The sequence below is a fragment of the Rosa rugosa genome, chromosome 5, assembly GCF_958449725.1.
Source record: "Rosa rugosa chromosome 5, drRosRugo1.1, whole genome shotgun sequence".
Classification (NCBI taxonomy): domain Eukaryota; kingdom Viridiplantae; phylum Streptophyta; class Magnoliopsida; order Rosales; family Rosaceae; genus Rosa; species Rosa rugosa.
Window position 1 is genome coordinate 3,228,101 of NC_084824.1, and position 19,132 is coordinate 3,247,232.

The 19,132-nt window shown below is 37.8% G+C and overlaps 5 protein-coding genes and 1 pseudogene across 7 annotated transcripts; 1 reads left to right on the forward strand and 5 right to left on the reverse strand.

The window, feature by feature from the left end:
• LOC133712783 (receptor protein kinase TMK1-like) overlaps positions 1-19,132 on the reverse strand; it is a 138,741-nt pseudogene that overhangs the window by 27,255 nt on the left and 92,354 nt on the right.
• LOC133712790 (MDIS1-interacting receptor like kinase 2-like) lies at positions 1,356-2,417 on the reverse strand. The gene is made up of 2 exons (XM_062138901.1): positions 1,649-2,417; positions 1,356-1,555 (listed from the first exon to the last, which is right to left on the reverse strand). The coding sequence occupies exons 1-2, from the start codon at positions 2,400-2,402 to the stop codon at positions 1,395-1,397; spliced, it is 915 nt and encodes a 304-aa protein (XP_061994885.1). The 5' UTR covers positions 2,403-2,417; the 3' UTR covers positions 1,356-1,394.
• On the reverse strand, positions 2,897-6,627 carry LOC133712785 (vacuolar fusion protein CCZ1 homolog B-like). 3 transcript variants are annotated; one of them, XM_062138894.1, is made up of 11 exons: positions 6,475-6,627; positions 6,171-6,371; positions 5,996-6,089; positions 5,710-5,893; positions 5,574-5,612; positions 5,359-5,468; positions 4,835-4,930; positions 4,210-4,665; positions 3,807-3,962; positions 3,408-3,637; positions 2,897-3,168 (listed from the first exon to the last, which is right to left on the reverse strand). In XM_062138894.1, exons 2-11 carry the CDS (start codon positions 6,359-6,361, stop codon positions 3,138-3,140), a joined length of 1,587 nt encoding a protein of 528 aa, XP_061994878.1. In that variant the 5' UTR covers positions 6,362-6,371; positions 6,475-6,627; the 3' UTR covers positions 2,897-3,137. The 3 variants fall into 3 exon arrangements, with proteins under 3 accessions (XP_061994878.1, XP_061994877.1, XP_061994879.1); XM_062138893.1 differs by having other exon boundaries at positions 5,359-5,486; XM_062138895.1 differs by lacking the exon at positions 5,574-5,612 and having other exon boundaries at positions 6,475-6,626.
• LOC133712784 (cyclin-SDS) lies at positions 7,921-12,219 on the forward strand. Its single transcript, XM_062138892.1, has 7 exons — positions 7,921-9,116; positions 9,228-9,395; positions 10,312-10,478; positions 10,758-10,886; positions 11,121-11,298; positions 11,557-11,601; positions 11,759-12,219. The coding sequence occupies exons 1-7, from the start codon at positions 8,073-8,075 to the stop codon at positions 11,795-11,797; spliced, it is 1,770 nt and encodes a 589-aa protein (XP_061994876.1). The 5' UTR covers positions 7,921-8,072; the 3' UTR covers positions 11,798-12,219.
• LOC133712789 (binding partner of ACD11 1-like) lies at positions 13,149-15,266 on the reverse strand. Its single transcript, XM_062138900.1, has 6 exons — positions 15,100-15,266; positions 14,690-14,773; positions 14,433-14,536; positions 14,276-14,351; positions 14,041-14,127; positions 13,149-13,858 (listed from the first exon to the last, which is right to left on the reverse strand). The coding sequence occupies exons 1-6, from the start codon at positions 15,103-15,105 to the stop codon at positions 13,274-13,276; spliced, it is 942 nt and encodes a 313-aa protein (XP_061994884.1). The 5' UTR covers positions 15,106-15,266; the 3' UTR covers positions 13,149-13,273.
• Positions 16,006-18,363, reverse strand: LOC133712791 (protein RGF1 INDUCIBLE TRANSCRIPTION FACTOR 1). The gene is made up of 4 exons (XM_062138902.1): positions 18,201-18,363; positions 17,496-17,762; positions 16,624-16,782; positions 16,006-16,533 (listed from the first exon to the last, which is right to left on the reverse strand). Exons 1-4 carry the CDS (start codon positions 18,201-18,203, stop codon positions 16,300-16,302), a joined length of 663 nt encoding a protein of 220 aa, XP_061994886.1. The 5' UTR covers positions 18,204-18,363; the 3' UTR covers positions 16,006-16,299.

A 19,132-nucleotide genomic window follows, 5' to 3' on the forward strand; every position in this document is an offset into this window, starting at 1 on the left:
ATACATGCTAATAAGGAGGGGTGAGACTTGTATCCTATTAGGAATTCTATCCTAATACTCCCCTTAGTTGTATCCTAATAGGACTTGTACCAAATATGTAATAATGCTAACTAATTACTTACCAAATTTTGTATCACCAAAGGAGCATACATTTTTCGCAACTAGCATGTTTTGTGGGAAATTTGCAATACATGATTTGTATCCTATTACTGTGAAGGCAATGGCGTTACAGTTTGTTGTAATTCTTCAACTGTGTTTCAACCTTACCAATTTTTGTATTACATTCTGCTTTCTGAAGCAGCTAGTCATTACATTTCCTTATGCTGTAACATACTGCACATGAGCTGCTTATTTCTGTTCTGAACTAATTTCTTGATTCATAAGTTCCTGTATGGAAATTTCATGAAGAGGCTTGGACAATCGAGGTGTACGATTCAGAAGCTCCTTCGACACATGTTCCATGGTCGGCCTACATTTTGGGTTTGGAGCGTAGGCATGCCAAGGCTAATGTGGCTAGCATAACCACACTAGAAGCTACAGGTTGAATGCTGGGAGGAGATAGCCGTGGATCCAACACATCTTTCAGCATAATTTGTAAAACCAAGGATGACTTTGTCGACATCAATGAAGATGTTGCAATCAAGGAAACTAGCAACGTGCCCGCGTTTCTCGCGGGTGATATTGTGATGTTAATGGAAAATAGATTGACTAAAAAGAATAGTTGTTATTTATTTTTTGGACATAAAATAATAGTAGTTTGGCTAATTACACTTTTATCTATTTATATTTTATTAACTTAATTTGATAATTATGTTATTGAAGGGTATTATCGGTACTTCAAAATTTAGTGAAACCCTTGACACCAAAAGAGGGCCTCTATTTATAATAGTAAAGATGAGTGTTAGAAATTTAAATATTTATTTATTAAATATTTAATTTTATTTGAATGGAAATTATAGTCAGTTAAATATCTTGTAACTATCATCAAGAAGTTACAACATATCTGTTGAAAGAGTTCTACTGAAACAATGCAACTGATGCATTTAAATCAGTAAACACGTTCTTTCACGAACAGACATTTGACTCCTATAAAACAAGCATCAATTCCATCTTTCTATAATTCAATTGATCTTGAAATTCCTTTCCATCAAAAGTTTCTCCTAAAACCATTCTAGCATACAAGAGAGTACCACACAATTTGTGTTCGTCCGTTTTCTAGATTGTAGTGCTTCTTCTGGAAAAAGTTAATCGTTGAATTCCTGGGAGACGTTTGTCAATTCCAATTACCCTTCAAGCACCGACGAGGGAGGCAATTTCGTCTTAAGGAAATAGAACCAAGTTCTAGCCTCGATTAGTATCAGGAAAAAGGTTTGTCTGAATTTTCTATTTGTTCTCTATGTGATTTGATATATCAGAGAATAATTGCAGCAATATTTCTTTTCAAATTTTCCAACAATGAGTTCTCCAGGATGTCTTCCCATGATTATTTCTAGGGCCACCACTCCAAAACCATAAACATCGCATTTCTCGGTCACGGCCATGGTGAATGCAAGTTCTGGTTTACCAAAAACAACAAATATTAAGAAGCATGGAAACATAAAAGAATGAGAAACAAGTGAGCCAGAGAAGCTGAGAAAGATACGTTCACCTGGAGCAACATATCCAGGAGTGCCGGCTAACATTGTTCTATTTGAGGAATTAGGATATAAGAGTCGGGCTGTGCCAAAGTCGGATAAATATGCCACCATCTCAGAGTTGAGAAGAATATTGCTGCTTGTCACATTTCGGTGAATGATTGGTATAGTGCAGTTTTGATGCATGTATGATAATGCATGTGCTAGGCCTTCAATGATATGTACTCTCTTGGTCCAATCCAATTCTGCAGCTTCAATATCGTTGCTTAGAACACTAAATAAGCTTCCTCTTTCCTTGTATTCATAGACCAAGAACATACAACGCTTGTGCAAACAAAAACCATGAAGCTTCACAATGTTTCGATGTCTGATCTCCGATAACATTTTTACTTCATTGCTGAAACATTTGAACAGAGCTGGCTCCTGAGCTTCCCAATGGTGAAGCTTCTTCAAGGCAACAACTTTGCCGCTTGGTAGCTGTGCTTTGTAAACAGTACCGTAGGTTCCGGTTCCAGTTCCGGTTCCGGTTCCAATACAGTACTTGATGTCAAACTCCTCTGTTGCTTCAATGATATCCGCATATGCAATTCTCCCATCAAAATTCCATATTGAGAATAAATCACCATTCTTTGGTGCTAGTCTGAAATCAAATTGGTTTTTCCTAGCGCGTTGACATAGAGTCACAACTAAATACCCGAAACAAAAAACAGCTAAGATGATGGTGCGGTTATTGGTGCCATAAATAAAGATTTTCATGTGCAGCAGCATGTTTATGCTACTAGAATTGGGTGGAGAAGAATGGAGGATTTCGAAAGAGTTCCTATGTCATATGGGATGCTGCCGCTGAGTCGATTCTCAAGAAGTTGAAGAAGAACAATGTTTGGGAAGAGAGAGAAGTTGAACTGTTCAGACCCTATACCATGGGATCAGTGGATATATCACTCCTTTATGGTATGGCATTGACTTGACTTGGTTGGCGTAGTATTGCTTAAAATGAAACAAACGCGTTGTTGACTTGTGCATTAGGCTTGGCAGAATACAGATGAATAACGTTTAGATGAAGGTTGAGCTAAGCAAATAATAGGGTAGTTGTGGCCGAAAATATTAGAGTGCATCACTACATTTCATGTTACAACATGCATCTTTCTGTTTTTACCAAGAAACAAAGTCAACAACATAAATAGCAATAGAACTTCAACTAGTGACATAAAAACTACGCACCTACTCTTCCTTTTCATCTCTAGCGAGCGACAACTCTGGCACAGCATCAAAAACTTAATCCCAACTAATACTAATAAAAAACTTATAAATGTACAATACAAAAATATCGACACAGTGATGATAAATGAATATTTATTTTCTCCTTGCAACTAATTCCACAGAAATCTACAGGACGCGGCCCGACATTGCTTGTGGGAGCTGAGAGGCAGGAAATATGACATTGCTTTTCTCAGTCCAACATGTATGATGTTTGTACAGATATCATAATCCAAGAAATTTTCCCTAATTCAACGAGAAAGCTCCGCTGCAGTACCTGGCACAACTCAGAGAAAATGCAAGCCTGTAAGTATGCTCTAGTGCATTCAGATCATGAGTGATCTGAAATCGTGGAAAAGCAATTAATGTGTTTACGAAGGGAAGAGAGAAATGAAAAGCTCAAATAAAAGTTCAAGAGGCTTCCACATAATACTTATTATTGAAGAAAATTAATAGTGAAGATCATGACAACTATTGCAAAAGCTACTTGCAACTTCAAAAAGGAATATGCAGTACCTGTTGCTGAACTTCTCAACAGCATCGGAGGCGTAAAGAAGTGTTTCATTGGCTTTTTCCAGAACCATGTAAAGCTCCTTCCCTCTTGTTACCCGAGCAATAACCCAAGCATTGTTTTTCGCCCTGATGCTAACTTCCAACTCTTTTTCATGACCAGCACTATCCCACTGTGCTCTACTCTTTTCTCTATCAACTTCTTCTCTAAGCTTACTTAAGGCAAGTAAGGACTCCTGCCACAGAGCAGAAATATGAACAACTTGAATATCATTAGATAGTGCACAAATTGAAGATGCAACCTGGACTAGCTGGTATATGGTACCAGTAACATAAATATAAAAGATGAAAGTACAGAATTAGAGGAAAGAAGAGAGCAACCCAAAATGTGGTGAAATGTTCTACCTTACTAAGGGTAGTGACCTTTCCTGGTGGAGAAGCCCTGGATACATTTCTGTCTCCATCCACTAGTAAATACCGATATCCACTAACATGATACGCGTTCTCACCACCCCATCCTTTTGATAGTTTTTCTTCAACTTTCAACAGCTTAAGGGATACCTGAAAAATAGTAAATAAACCTCAAGTTCAATCGATGTTATTCCAGTTTTATCGCAAGGAAAAGCTACAACTCGGCAAATAACATAAATCAAATGAAATAACTCTGACAAGCATAACATATAACCTCTATTTGATTTAGACATCAGATTGCATCATGGCAATGCTGACAACAAGCACAAACTTCAAATAAACTGCATGTTTTTATAGAATAAAACATTATAGCTACTAGAGAAAATAGAAAACTAACATTCTCAAGAACTTGCTGCTTCACTGTAGAAAGACCTTGCTCCCCATTTAGTACTGAAGAAACAGGAATGAGAAAAATTAAGGTGAGGCTTTTATGCTGATGGGCACAGAGATACATCCTTTCCTCTGACTGATGGAGAAATACTGTTGGAGTGGCCGACACCCCAGTACTAGGCTCTGCACCCCAAATATCAGTGGCAAGAAAACCATCCTTCCCTTTGGACCACTTGTCCAGCTTCAACGGCCGTATGACGCGAGAACTGTTGTCTCCAGCAGAAGAATTGTTGTGTGAGCCATGATACTGTTCTGGAACAGCACCAGAATGGGACAAGATAGAACTTGAGGAAACGTTAGATGTAGCTCCTTTCCGTAAATAAGACCAGGAACTTGCTCCAGAGGACAAAACATGAGGCGTCAACCTTAAAACAGCATATGCAAATAGGTTTACGGTGTCATCCTAACAAAAATAGAAAAAAACACAATTCAGGAAAGTTAGTGGTTTACGAAATAAAAGCACCCAGGACTCTGCTATGAAAATTCTAGGATAAAAAGTGTAATTCAGTTCCTAAGCAAATCAAATAATTTCAAAACATGAAAATTAATAGGCTGAGAAGATCAAACCATACAGGAGAAAGTGTTGTGGATACCAACAGGTCCTGAAACAAGATTAGTGAATGACAGGGCAAGTTCCCAGCACTAGATTCAAGTACCCTGACAAGCGACTGCAAAGACAATTGAAACCATTCAAAACATGTATACAGGCATGCAATTACATTTATTTAAGAACTAGTAGGATGTTCATATACAACATAAAAGCCAGGTCAAAAGGAGGATTTCAGTAATAGAATAGTTGGGGCGTATAGGTAGTGTTACAAGTTAAGGTTAAAAATACGGTAAGGGATCAAGGACAACTGATTCTGGCATCAAAACAAGATGTCTATACATATAGACATCTTAGTAGTAAACATGATAAGAAAAGTATAGAGTTGACACAACAACAGTACATATATCTAGGACAATCCTTGAGTAATGCACCTAACCTATTTCAAGAACAAGTCTAGAACACTAAGCTGAAAGTTGTCAGGGAACAATGTGAAAAGGCTGAACTATTCCACAAATTTATGACGAGAAATATATTCTGAAAACAAACCTGAACTTCAATTGCGGCTTCCCGCCCTACAGTAAGCATCTGCACAGTTCCACGCTCCTTTAAAGAGTCACGGAATGATGGCATCAGTAGCTTCTTCCCCACAATAAAATCTGCCTCAGAGAGCAAAACTATACATATGAGATTCAGCAACTTCGGCATTACTTAGGCAGAATAATCCAATTTGAGAGGATATGACACAGCAACTTGAGTATTACCCCAGCAGCACTCATCGAATGGAGACCGCTTTTCAAATGCTGGCAATTAGTGACTTTACAATGAAATTTTAACCAAAAGACAATGTAAAACCAGACTTCAATATAAAAGTAACAACACAACTATTTCATAACTTACCACCAAGATAATCCATGACGAAAGAGTACAAATGAGATCTAGCTAGCACTCCCCCCGGGTCTTTATCAAGCATCGCTCTTACAGAACCATGAAACATTACAAAAAGAGAATGCACTTCCTTCAGAACCCTTCTTAATGCATCAGTTCTCCATTTCGCTTCGTACTCCATGCTTTTCTCCACTACCTAACCACAATGTAGATCAATTCTCTTAACCTCCTCAAAATTCAGCAATAGCACACTTTACTCATGATAATCTATGTGCTGAAAATGAGTGAGAAATGTTACCATAACCATCCAGATATCGGGTTCGGCCTCGTAAAAAACATGTGAATGCCTATCTGCTTCTATGGCCTCACAAGCCGCCTCCGGAGAGAAGATTCTGCATTAAAAACCACGAAATTTCAACCAATTCTAGTCATCAAAATCCTCCACAGCTTAAAATGAACAGAAAGCAAAATACCTGGTAAATGTGATGAGTCCTTCACTGAGCCCAATCACAGAGAACTGAGCTGAGAAAGGCAAATCAGCAGGATAGAAAAACAGTATCTTATCCAACTCTTGGCCTTCGTTTTGACCCCTCCGCAAATCAAATATGCACAATTGCATAGCTTCTGGGGCAGTAGTGGCAGTACTAGCGGATGCCAAACCCATAGCTATGCCCCTAGGTTAGATTGAACAATCAAAACACTGGTATTATAAAACTGAAACCCTAATTTCTTCAGCTTAGGAAACCAGAAGTGAATGATCGGATTAGAATGGCTTACTTGAGCCGGAGGCTGGAACGAAGCTTCGTGCAGGGATTGGATCTTGAGTTGGTATGAGATGCTTGGCGATTTGAGAGAGACGAAGGGCTTTGAAAAATTTGAACGGTAGGTAAATCGGTGGGGGTGTTTCAGTAATCACTGGTGCGCCTATAACAGAATCTCTGCCCTGGTCCGTCTCTAACTAAATGTTCCCACGAGCACGTTTTTTTTTTTTTAGAATGGAGGGCGTGTATTTTTAAAGGAAAAATAGTTTTTCTTAAAAATAAAAAGAAAAATTCTTCATTGAATGAAATTTTAAGCAAAAGAAAAAAATATATGTATAAGTAAAATAATTTGATTCACAAAATGATATCAGTGAAGCACAATTGAAATCAGCTTGTTGGATAAAAAAGTCTCACCCGTAAACTAATTTGTTGAAATAAAATTATTTTACGGGTGAGACTTTTTTACCCAACAAGCTGATTTCAATTGTGCTTCACTGGTATCATTTTGTGAATCAAATACAAACATACATGTTGTAATGTGCAAACCTAACAGCTGATAATAGTGTCAAAATTAGTTTCTATTTTAAGAAATTATCATCCGCCACACTAAAAGAATTTCAAAATTTTTATATTAAACATGTCTTTTAATTGTAATGCTTCTTCTTCTCTAGACATTCGCTTCTTATCTTTCATTTTAGACACACTGCTTATCCTTTTTTTTTTTGAGCACCCATGCCATTTTTAAAGTTAAAAATCTTCAATCTTAAGCTCCTTCACCGTACAATATATTATCATTTCTAAACTTTCATCTTTGAACTTATAACCATTTTGAAAATACAAAACCATCATTATCTTCACCTTGAAACTCAAATCAATTGTGGTGTTGAAAAACCAATTGTCAATTCTTGAATTGTGGAACCTATATCTTACCTAGAAATGTCACACCTACTTCAATTTCTTTTCTTTCATGGTCGAAAACGTAAAATTGTACTAGAGAAAACTACATTGTCTTATCAGTTAAATATCAATTTGTGTTTGTCGAAACCATTTAAGCTTATTCAGTGTGTGATTATGAGAAGAATACGAAACTAACAGATCGTACCCACCCCTAGGCTAACGATGCCCACACTATTGCAACAAAGTGAGGGTAAGCACACTAAAATCTCCCTACTAGTAAATTATGATTTCTTAACAATTCTATAAGACTATAACTATCGAACTTCAAAATTTTCAACTCGATTATTTCTTATGATTTTTCAAATTTGTTATAATTCATACGGTCCGTTTCTAGTAAACCTGAAGTGGGCGGCCCATATGCAACTTGAAGCCCAACCCGCAATCCTTGCCAAAAAGGCCGAAAAGAACGTGGCCCCACAAAGTACGGAAACTTTACGTTCATCGAATCACGAAAAGACCATCGAGGACCCCCTGGCCTGAACTCCCATAACTGCTTTTACTTGAACTCTCACTCCTCCTCTCATTCTGGCCAAGCTCCATTCCTCAATCTCCTCCTCTCTCTCTCTCTCTCTCTCTCTAAACCAAACTGAACCTCAAAGCCTTTCACACTCTCCTCTCACAAATTCAAAACTTCGAAAATCAAATTTCCGTTACGAAATGAAATTCCGATCGATCCGAGCGATGCAGAGCCTCGAAATGGCGCCGGCTCGCCTGAAGACAACGAAGAAGCTCCGGTCGGAGCTACCTCGCCGGAGGCGAACTCAGATCTCTCCGATTCTCTACTCGTCGCAGAAACCGAATGCTCGCTGCAGTGAGGCCTCTGGTTTCTCTGTGAACTCGTACTTCGGCGGCGAAATTTCGTGCGAGTCGAGCAGAGTCTCCGTTGGATCGGAGAGTGAGGTGAGGTCGAGTTTGAAGAAGAGAAGCTTCGGCGAAACCGAAGCGCCGTCTCGGAAAGTTACTCGATCGAGTTATGGAGGAAAGGCGGTGAAGATACCGGCCGCCGGAGACGGTGAAGTTGAGGCTTCTGAGTCGTCGTGCGTGGAGTCTAATTCCGGAGCTGATTTTGGAGGCTTCGTTCAGAGAAAGTTGAAGCTGAAGACTAAGAGCGGAATTGCGAAGGTAATTGGAGGTTCTGAAGCAGTTACCGAATCAGCGATTTCCGAGTCCGATAAGGTCTCACTGAAATTCAAGGAGCAAGAGGTCATTTCACTCAACTCTGGCTTGCAATTGTGCTCGGAAGCGACAGTATCGGAGAGCAAGACGGCGAAAGACGGCGGTAACAAAGCACCGGAATTTGAATTCCACGGAGCGTCGAGCAACTACTTCGGTGAGAATTTCGCCGTTTCAAACTCGGAATCGACCATAGAGCAGAGGCCACAGAGCTTTGGATTGGACTCCGATTTCGCTTGTACCGAGCAGTTCTGTTATGACGACGGCTCCGAGTACTCTTCCAGTCAGACACTCTCGGATTTCCAATCGGATCCTTTCCAGGAAAACTCGGAAATAGAATTCTCCGATTACACGCCGTCGTTTTTCACCGATTCTGGAAGCCAATTCTCTCAGGGTTCAGTCGGAGACTCACCGTCACCTACTTTCGCCTTGCTTCTAAAATACAGAGAAGAGTTTTCGAGATCAGTCACTGCTTTAGATCTCAACGCAGCTCCACGCGTTAACGAAGCGTATAAGCATGAATCCTCAGTAAGATTTATCAATTCCAGAATTACGATTTCAGTAGACGTTTGATTTGTGCATTTGTTTCTCTTAATTTCTCTATAATCACTCGTTAATTTTGTGATTTTGATGAATTAGTTTCTCAAGTTCGGAGACGATGAGGTGGAAGAGAGCTATCAGATGCTGAGGAATAGAGAGAGGCTGAAAGTGTTTCTGCGTGACTACACCGAGGACTACTGTTCCACGACGGAGTACGGCGGCCTGATTCTCCAGCAACGGTCGTACATGGTCCGGTGGATCGTTGAGGTACTGAAATGCACGTTTCAATTAATCGTCGCTGTTGGTTTTTAATTTTTTGTGTTCGTGTGTGGGCTTAAATGTGGTGCACACTAATCTACGTTGAGTATATTCTACAACCGGTGTTACACCCAATCGGTTGTTGCCACGTCAATGCCTAATTCTTTTACTTTATTATAGCACGCACGTCACTACTTTTCTATTGGCCAAGTAGGTGATACAACAAATTAGGGATATGTAGTGTAATCCTTCTTAGCTTTTCACATGCATTTATTGGAAGGGTACCTCGATTTTGTTATTGGACAATCAGTCCCGATTTTTCGCGTTTTATTCGGTGTCCATTTCCCCATTCATAGTTACAGAGATACCCAACAGTTATTTTGAAAACGACATGATCATTATTATTATTATTATTATTTAATTAATGGAACACGTGGTATTTAAATTTCATTTATTTTCTGAAATGTTGGAGCTAGGAGTGACACCTGACTGGCTGACTGTGTTCAAACAAGAGATTAAGTTAACACTGTTTTGATTAAAAATAATTATTTAATTAATGGAACACGTGGCAAATTTAATTTATTTTCTGATTATTTGTTGGAGCTAGGATTGGCACCTGGCTTTGTTCAAACAAGGGAGTAACACTGTTTTGATTACAAAGAAATGTAGTGTTCCATTTTAAATTCCTATTTGATGCTTAAATTCCAGGTGCAGGCATTGCCGCATTGAGCTGTGAATTTAAGATAGTAATGATTTTTGTGCTTTCTGCTTATGTGGGTAGTAAGAAAATGACTTGTTGAAGTAAATATCATCATATATTCTTTTAGCTGATTATAGTGGGTGTGTGAGAGTGTGGGTTAGCTGATTGTCATTTGTGTTGCTCATAATGTGTTTGTTAAATTGCCTGACTGGGTTACAACTACAGATATCTACTGCAACTGGACTACAGCAGGAGACCAAGTTTCTAGGTGTGAACCTCCTTGACCGATTTTTAAGCAAAGGATTTTTCAAGAGCAAAAGGATCCTTCAGATTGTTGGAATTGCCTGTCTAACATTGGCCACCAGGATAGAAGAAAATCAGCCCTACAACAGGTACATATATTCTCAAACTTTGTATCTTGTCTCGTTCCTTACGAACTTGATGATATGGTGCTTTTAGTTATTTTCTGTTATTAAGGAAGTTTATAACCTTCTGAGAGTTACTTATCTGAAAATGAATTGAGAAGAAAAACTAGCTTGGAGTCAGAGCTCAAAGTCAAAGCTAACACTCAACTTGTTTAATTAGTACTTCAATAACAATTGAAATTGAGACGGTCAAAGCAGTACTCGTCATGATTGCTTTCTAAAACACCTTTCTGATCGGCTTTTCAGTGTGCGGGAAAAGAGTTTCTATGTAGGAAGCAATGTGTACAGCAGATGTGAAGTGGTGGCAATGGAATGGCTAGTGCTGGAGGTCCTCAACTTCCAGTGCTTTCTGCCCACCACCTATAACTTCTTATGGTAACTCTCAGTCTATTTTTTTTGTCATATAAATTAGACAAACCCACGCTGCTTCTGTTGCATTCAACACATGGCATACTCTGGCTCATGATCTTATTTGTTCTTTATATCTATCTTAGGTTTAATATATTTTTCTTCCCCTAAGCACGGAAATTGTTTCTTGGTTGAGAGGTTCTTGCCATCTTTATTCGTCAAACTACATTACTAATGTACAACTCAAAATAATATGTACAGGTTCTACCTGAAAGCTGCTGAAGCTGATGAAGAGGTGGAGACAAGGGCCAAGTACCTGGCAGGGCTGCAGCTTTCGGACCCTGTGCAGTTATGCTACTGGCCCTCAACAGTTGCGGCTGCACTCGTCATCCTGGCTTCTTTAGAAGGAAATGATGCATCCCCCCAACAAGTCCTAGACGTAAGAGCCAACATTACTTCTAACTATATTGAACAATCATAGTGCCCCTGGGAATGGTTGAATGGAGCTAACTTTAGCTACCTGATATAAAATTAAAGAAAGCATCAAGAATGGCCTGTATCTTTTTTCTTTTCTTCTCTTGTCATGGACTTGATTCTCTTTAAGTTTCATAAATCATGCTGTAATGCTGTATGTAGTGTTATGCTACCATGCAAAATATATCTAGATTCTCATTAATGTGATCTTGTGGTTGTGCAGACTCATATGAGAACAGACGGTGATGATTTACATGAATGCATAGAGGTATGAAAAAAAAATTACTATTTTAATGTCTCTTATTACAGTTTAATTTCTCAATTAAGTCAGTAGGATTTTAGGTTGCAAATCAACTATCATGCCAGCAGCTCGATTGTATTTTAAGTTGGTTGATAGATGCCTGATGATCTTTTATATTTAACAGAGCCTAGAGTGGTTGTTGAGGCGTTTGATAGCACGCTAAGATGTAAACGCACACCGACATCACTATTCTGATTGCTGACTCTCCCCTCAAGCAAAGCCATATCGGGAAGGTCGATCGTGGATAACTCTTCTAAGGCCTGGTCACTAGGTAAAACATATCTGATTCTTTTGTCAATAATAGGACAGTGTTGCTAGAATTACACTTTTCTTAAAAGTTGTAGACAGAGTTTGTAAATGTTGATGGCCTGTTAAGGACCGTAAGTTGATTGAAACTCTTCTGTGTTGAAAAGTTCATCAGCGCTCAATGACTACTCATTACAAAAGAAATTACCGGGTGGTTCAGGAAAACAAAACGTTTTCCCTGTTCAGTTTCTCAAGTTTCCTTATCGTTTACAAGAGATGTCTGAGGTTATTTAGCATGTATCACATTCTAACATATACTGGCTGCTTTGCTAAGAATTGAAGCGATGATACTAACTTTAATAATAGAAACATTAAGACTTTGCATGTCTATGTTATTTATTTTTATTTTTTTCTGAAATAGTATGTCTATGTTATAAAGGCATTGAAATATCAAACATGCCAGCTAAAGTTTTGAAAGTTTGTATGTCTTTTGCGAGCAAAGAAGTCAGCTTTACACTTCAGTAACCAGTTGTGAATAATAACATGTCCTTTTAATTTTCCCGACCAGAAAAATGTCCTTTTTGTTTTCGATCAACTTCTTTGCAAGGTGTTCCTCTTTGAATTTAGAAGTGTTAGCATCATGTCCATCCTTTTTGGAGATGAACCACTCCTTTCCTCACTAAAGAGCTGATCATGGATAGTAAAGCGCAGTCAGCAACCATTTCACCATGCTCCCTCTTCCTTCATTTTCCACTAGGTACAACCATAAATGAATCTTATTTCAAGTTTCGACAATACCATTCATCTCTCGTAGCCTATCTCTTCAATCCTCTCAAGTACACCTCTCCAGTCATTCTTGGAGTCACATTAGCATTTGCACTAGCTTTCTTGCAAATAAATAAATAAAGCCATGTCCATGATTGCGCTAGGTAACAGTTTCTAGTTCTTTCTTTCTTTCCTGAATCTATTGATGCCTTAGCCTTCAAATTCCAAAACCTCATACTGATATATGACAGCAGAATTTCAAGAAGCTCAAATCCAATGTCAAGGTATTCAACTGCGACTAAAACCATACGTATGACTCGTGGTTGTATTTATGCTTTAACAACAGCTGTGTTTGTATAACAGGCAATCTATGTAGCATATAATCCCTTGTATGTCACACAGAAAATGATATGATACAGCAAATTGAACATAGTTCATTCGTCTGACTCGTGGTTGTATTTATGCTTTAACAACAGCTGTGTTTGTATAACAGGCAATCTATGTAGCATATAATCCCTTGTATGTCACACAGAAAATGATATGATACAGCAAATTGAACATAGTTCATTCGTCTTTGAAGAAATTTAAATCAAAAATCAAAAGAACAAGACCGAAAAATTGAAATGAGTTATACAAGTCCAGGCCCTGTGTCATCAGTAGATTTTGTTTGAACTACTGGAAGCTCATTTCCAGACGGTTCATCAAGATGGTTCTGTGCAAAGTCATTGATGATCGCTGTCCTCTGCCTGATCATGGTCTCCTGTTTCTCCTCCTCGGCCCTAACAACCTTCTCCTTGGTTTTCGTGGTCACATCCTCAGCTGCCTTTGCAAATACACTCAGTGCATTCGAAACCCACGAAGCTCCACTAATTACGTAAGGGTTGCTCATTATAGCAGATCCTGCGCTGCTTGCCGTCTGCTCAGCAACAGCAAAGACAGATTTGGTCTTTTCGGAGACCAAGAACCGTTCATCCATCTGTTTCACCTTTTCATTGACAACAGCTCTTCCCATGCTTATTTTCTCCATCAGACCGATCCTCTGATCAATGGTAACAACCGTGGCCGATGCCTTGGACGTCAAGTTATGTTGCTCGTCGAATGCTTTTGCCTTGCTAAGGGCATCCTTTCCCAAGATGTAACCCTTGGCAGCCATAGTGCTGACCACATCTTCTGCCTTCTCTAGAGCAGAACTAGTTACTGCTGGCTTTTTCAACTACAAAGTGGAATAAACATAGTAAGAAACAATATCTATTTTCAACTCAAGACTATAAACAAACAAGAAATCGATTCATGTGTGGAAACATCACAAGATTGAAAGGTCGAAAGATAAAGTACAACTATTTGTGTATGTATGTACTTTATGTATTGTAATCGTATGCATTGCTTAATATATACCGAGCTTGATGGGATGAGAGCTTCCGGCGGCAGCTGGTATTCCTTAGCAGGTGCAATAGTGACAGGCAGATTACCTATGGTGGCTCCCTGAATTGATATTAGACACGACACTTAGTAGTAAAAGTTAACAATTCGGCAACAATCTACTGCAGTAGACCTGATTATGTTTTACTGCAGTGAATGATTCCGAGCACAAAATGAACAACTTGATCAGCATTGTCAAAATTAAACATACCGATAGGAGAATCGCTGTATCTGCACCTTGTGCATCATTAAAGGTGACATAAGAAAGTTGGGTGTTTTCGGTTTCTCTAACAAAAAAAATTACCAAATAAATGTGAGAATGACTGAAATCTAGTTACAGTGCCACCATGTGATCAAACAATGTTCACCTTTGCATTTCAACATATCTAATTTCTCCAGAAAATGAAAAGAATTCTCTGATATCTCTGTCGTTAACAATTCGTGAAATGTTGCCAACTTTAATCGTCTTCACCTGTAAAAACAAATGGAGTTGAGTGATATGCATACTTAAAACCAAGGCCAGCAAAGAACATATATGCATATACTTCAATGTTCTTGTTCATTTTAGAAGTTAGAACAAAGACCATGATCAACACTCTAAACAAAAAAGATATAATTTTCTCACATCTGAAACATCAATTGTGCTGTTTGGTGTGGCAGCTGACTGGGGAGCTTCTCCGATCCCCTGATTTACATTGTCCGCCGGAGCCTGCACCGAATCTTTTCGATTGATTACTTGAAATTGAAGCAAAACCTCCAGATTAACAAAAAGTAAATGCATTTTAGATCTTTACTCCTAAAATCAAAAGGAAAAGGACACAGAAATGCAATGCAACATCTTCAATAATTGAAGATATATCAAAGCCTGATTTATATTGGACGTAAACAAACAACAAAGCCAAAGATGTACGTCGGCTCCAACATCATGATCAAACAGATTATCAATCAATCAAAGTTATGTCTATCATTGAATACCAATCGATCTAACACAAAGAATTTTAAGAATTATATACATGTCCTTTAATGAGAACTCACCGACATTTGGATTGAGATTTGAGAATAAATGGCAGTGATATTTTCTTTGAAAGGCAATGCACTTCTTTCAATTGCAGTATTTTCTTTGTTCTCGTTGATCTTGATTTTCTGGATTTATGTTTTCATTTTCCCTCAGCGGTAAATTCGCTAATCGCGTTTTGATTGTTGATTTTGGGCTTTTAAGTGGCCAACTCGATTTTCAATTCAGCAAGATTTTTTTTTTCTCATTCAGTATTTTTAGATTATTCAAAAGAAATATTACCATCTAACGTTCAAATTATCTTCTTACCATGAATCAATCATATTAAAAGGATAATAAAATAAAAAAATTATTTAATTATCTGTATAATGTTCAAACACTTCGATTTCACAGATCTTTTACCCGAATAATTCTTGCATGGACACCAAGAATAAAAGTAAACAGATATGATCATTACATTGAAAAAGAGGACATCTCTCTGAAGTCTGAAGGGACCTGTGTAAACCAAACTCAAAATCCTAGATTTTTAACCTATAAAACGTTGGTGCAAAAGCAAATACTCGAGGGCATCAACTACTTTTCACATCAAGAAGCCGCAAATCTATTAGCCTATGGTTATGAGTATTGACCATCCCAAACAAATATAAAAGAGCAAAAGTTGGTCATCCATGTGCATCATGTATACAATATAGCAATCACTCTGTCACAGCATGACATATTTCAGCCTGCTACATCCATAAGATTACATAAACAAAAGATTGTTCCCATAATTTAAAGTAAACAGGGCCATGAGGAACATGAGGGCCATCACCATAATTTATACCTATCAATTTCGGCGGCCAACAACAAAGAAACACAAAAGGCTGATATACATTCCTATCAAGAATATGAACCTCAATGTAAAGATTATCAAGCATTAACTGAAAGTTTTATAGTGCTCCGGAGCTGGACATTTCAATTTTTAAGTATTCAAATCTTATTTTGTAAAGGTTATATTTTAACCATGAGAAAATCAAAAGAATCATACACTATCAACATTCAGGCATTTGCACAAGAAAGAAGAGAGTAAATATCTTGTGCTGTACAACTTCAAACACTTATATGAGAAAATGTGGGAACTTAGATGATACAGTAGCTGTGGTTTTATGGTTTTAATCGTTGAATATAAACCAAGAATTCATAGGGCAGGCAAAGACAATATCATGGATCTCATTTGGGGATCAACATAAAGGAGACCTGTGAGGGATGCCTTTCCTCTTGTGCAAATGCCTCCTTGGCTTCAGTGCTGAACTTACCCAAGCATTCATCTCCTCAGACGAGATGGAGGATTCCATTTCACTCATATATGTTTCCGAATTGTTTTTTTCTTGAGGTGAATAGCCACCACATTCTGGAATTCCAAAGGCGATGAATTCATGACTTTGGTGTTTAGGCTTCACTGATTCTACAGAGGCCTGAAAAAGTTTAATCACATGAGTGATCATTGAGATTGATGAACAAGAAGTAAAGGATTGAGTTTAAAATTTGGGATCTATTTTAATTACCTTACAAGCAATGGAGCAGAAGCGATTTGGCATGTCTTGTAGATATCTACCACAAACATCACAAGCAGAACCAAACTTTGCTTTTGTTGATGGTTTGGCATCCTTGGACATTGGACGAGGATTTAGATGCACAGCTTTGTCACCATTGATTTTATATGTCTGTAAACATCTAGTTGTCATTATTTGAGATAAGAACACTCAATTCCGTTGTAGGATGTAATATCAGGAGGAACCAAAAACCTATGAAAGAAATTAAGCTAGAAAATGGTCCATGTGATCAAGCAACTATACTAGGATCGCAGCTACGAACATGACTAACACCATAAGAGAAACAGAGTTGATGAATTTATGACGCTGCCAAACTGAAGTGCATTCAAGATGAGCTTCTGGATTTATACCATAAGATTCATAATGTTGTGACTTATTGTTCCTTTTGACTTGTATTATTAATTGAAGCATGAAACTATGCTTCCTTAGTCCAAAAACTTCATCAACTACTGAAAATAGAAGGGCTCTAATGTAAGATTTCAAATTACAAGGTTTACAATCACAAAACCTTGAATTGATTTAAGAACTCAAAATTATGCAAGCATATCCGTGATTGATGCTATGATAAGAGAAAAGAGTGAGCAAACTTCATCAAACAGCCAGATCAAAAAAACCATATAGTCTAATTAAGCCAATGACATTGATAGAAGAGATTAGTAACAATAGTTGACATTGATAGAAGAGATTAGTAAGAATAGTTTTTGATTGGAAACAACAAAACAGACACAACTTACAACAAACCAGACGCATTTTCATCTAGTATGCTGCTAATCACAAACTTGGTAAGAGGTGCATTATTGAAGATAGAGAGTAGGAAAGAGAACCTGAATTCTAGCACAATCAACATGCTTCTGAATTTCTTGAAGGCGAACTACATCATGATATACATATTTGCAGATTTGAAGCTTGGTATGGAGACAATGAGCTTTCATACAGTGCCTACAGAGCCGGAGACTACAGTCAATGCAAAACACATTCTTCTCGTTTTTGCGAAGATCTTGATGAACACCACAGGAACCGAAGAACTTGCTATGCAAAAGGGTATTAAGCCAATCTGTTTGCTTTGTCTTTTCAGAAAGTTCACAGCCTACCTACAAAAGTACACAACCAACCCAAAGAACATTACAGCACTACTAAATTCATCAAAACTTCATCATCATTCAAGATTCAATCTTGATTGTCAGGCCTCCAAACACAAAAACCCACAATCAAAGATCACAAATTTATCACTTGACAGTAAAATTCATGCACAGAATCCAATGAAACTCAACACAGTCAATATCAAAAACACCTAGCACACAATCTTGAGACATTCCTATTCTTACCAATTCATCAGTTCACTTCCAAATTTCAATATCTTGGCCTCCCAACTCAAAACCATTCAATCAAACACACAAGACCCACAATCAAAGATCACAAATTCCCATCATTTCTACATTAAACCACAAACCAAAAACTAGTGCACAGAATCCAATGAAACCTCATCCAATCAAAAACACACTAGCAAGATTGAACAACATCCAAATTACCATTCTTTAATCCACTAATGAACTGGGATTACAGTAGCTGACACAATGAGAGAGAAAAGATGAAGAAGTTGCAGAAAAGTCCAGAAGCAAAGTGAAAAAGGATGAGGAGACGAGTAGTCACTAAAGTTGTAATATATGGGAACCCCAATTATTCCCAAAGAGAGCTGTCTCCAATTCTTCGCTTAATTATTATTGAAAAAATAAATATATATCAAAACTATCCGCGGGAAGCTTAATGCTTCGTCACCGTCCGATTAAACTCAAACGTAATCGGACGGATCTGGAGATTTAGCTAACTATTGCAGACAATAAATTAATAAAATAACTAGGTGGGTGGGATTTTCTTGCTGTGGGGCCCAAGTCCCGCAAACCCTAATTTTGCAAAAAGGTGAGTGGCGATCCTCCTTTTCCCGCCGAAACAAGCGGGATTTTCGGAGCTGTTTTTTTGTTTTTGTCTATTAATTTTTTTTTTTTCCTTTTATATTGTGGCTATTAAATTACTAATAAGTGTTCTCTCACTTGGTTATAATTACATTTAAAGTTTTTTTTTTTTTAAGGTTTTGGTGTAATCTGGTTTGTCGAAAAAATCAAAAATCAAATGCTTAATTGAGAGAAAATCTTGGTTCATGGAATGTCGGTCAAATATTCAACATTGGTACACTATAATCTTCGAGGAAAGAATCTGTCTTTACAGAACTTGACTTATGTGGCCTAAACATTTTTCAAAAAGTAGAAATGAATTTTGGAATTTTATTGGTAATTTCTTTTAACGCTGTTTAAATTTATTCCGACAATACATGTTACTTGTCTGATGAAAACTCCAGTATCTGAATTTGATAGGCTAAACTTAATAGATAAGATTACCGGAAGAGATAAATACAAATATAAACTAAATCAACGAGTCCCAATTCAACTCAGGATGACGGAAGCTG

Coding starts and splice junctions, on each gene's coding strand:
- LOC133712791 (XM_062138902.1), bottom strand. Junction 16,783..17,495: donor TTGATTGTGCTAGAATTCAG/GTTCTCTTTCCT, acceptor AGATGTTTACAG/ACATATAAAATCAATGGTGA. Junction 16,534..16,623: donor TCTGCTCCATTGCTTGTAAG/GTAATTAAAATA, acceptor AAACTTTTTCAG/GCCTCTGTAGAATCAGTGAA.
- LOC133712790 (XM_062138901.1), bottom strand. CDS start 2,402: ATGCTGCTGCACATGAAAATCTTTATTTATGGCACCAATAACCGCACC. Junction 1,556..1,648: donor TCCTGGATATGTTGCTCCAG/GTGAACGTATCT, acceptor TTGGTAAACCAG/AACTTGCATTCACCATGGCC.
- LOC133712789 (XM_062138900.1), bottom strand. Junction 14,537..14,689: donor GCACAATTGATGTTTCAGAT/GTGAGAAAATTA, acceptor TTGTTTTTACAG/GTGAAGACGATTAAAGTTGG. Junction 13,859..14,040: donor CTCTCATCCCATCAAGCTCG/GTATATATTAAG, acceptor TCCACTTTGTAG/TTGAAAAAGCCAGCAGTAAC.
- LOC133712785 (XM_062138893.1), bottom strand. CDS start 6,361: ATGGGTTTGGCATCCGCTAGTACTGCCACTACTGCCCCAGAAGCTATG. Junction 6,090..6,170: donor GGACTCATCACATTTACCAG/GTATTTTGCTTT, acceptor TTTTTAATGCAG/AATCTTCTCTCCGGAGGCGG. Junction 3,638..3,806: donor AGGTCACTACCCTTAGTAAG/GTAGAACATTTC, acceptor GCTCTGTGGCAG/GAGTCCTTACTTGCCTTAAG.
- LOC133712784 (XM_062138892.1), top strand. CDS start 8,073: ATGAAATTCCGATCGATCCGAGCGATGCAGAGCCTCGAAATGGCGCCG. Junction 9,396..10,311: donor TGGTCCGGTGGATCGTTGAG/GTACTGAAATGC, acceptor TTACAACTACAG/ATATCTACTGCAACTGGACT. Junction 11,602..11,758: donor ATTTACATGAATGCATAGAG/GTATGAAAAAAA, acceptor TATATTTAACAG/AGCCTAGAGTGGTTGTTGAG.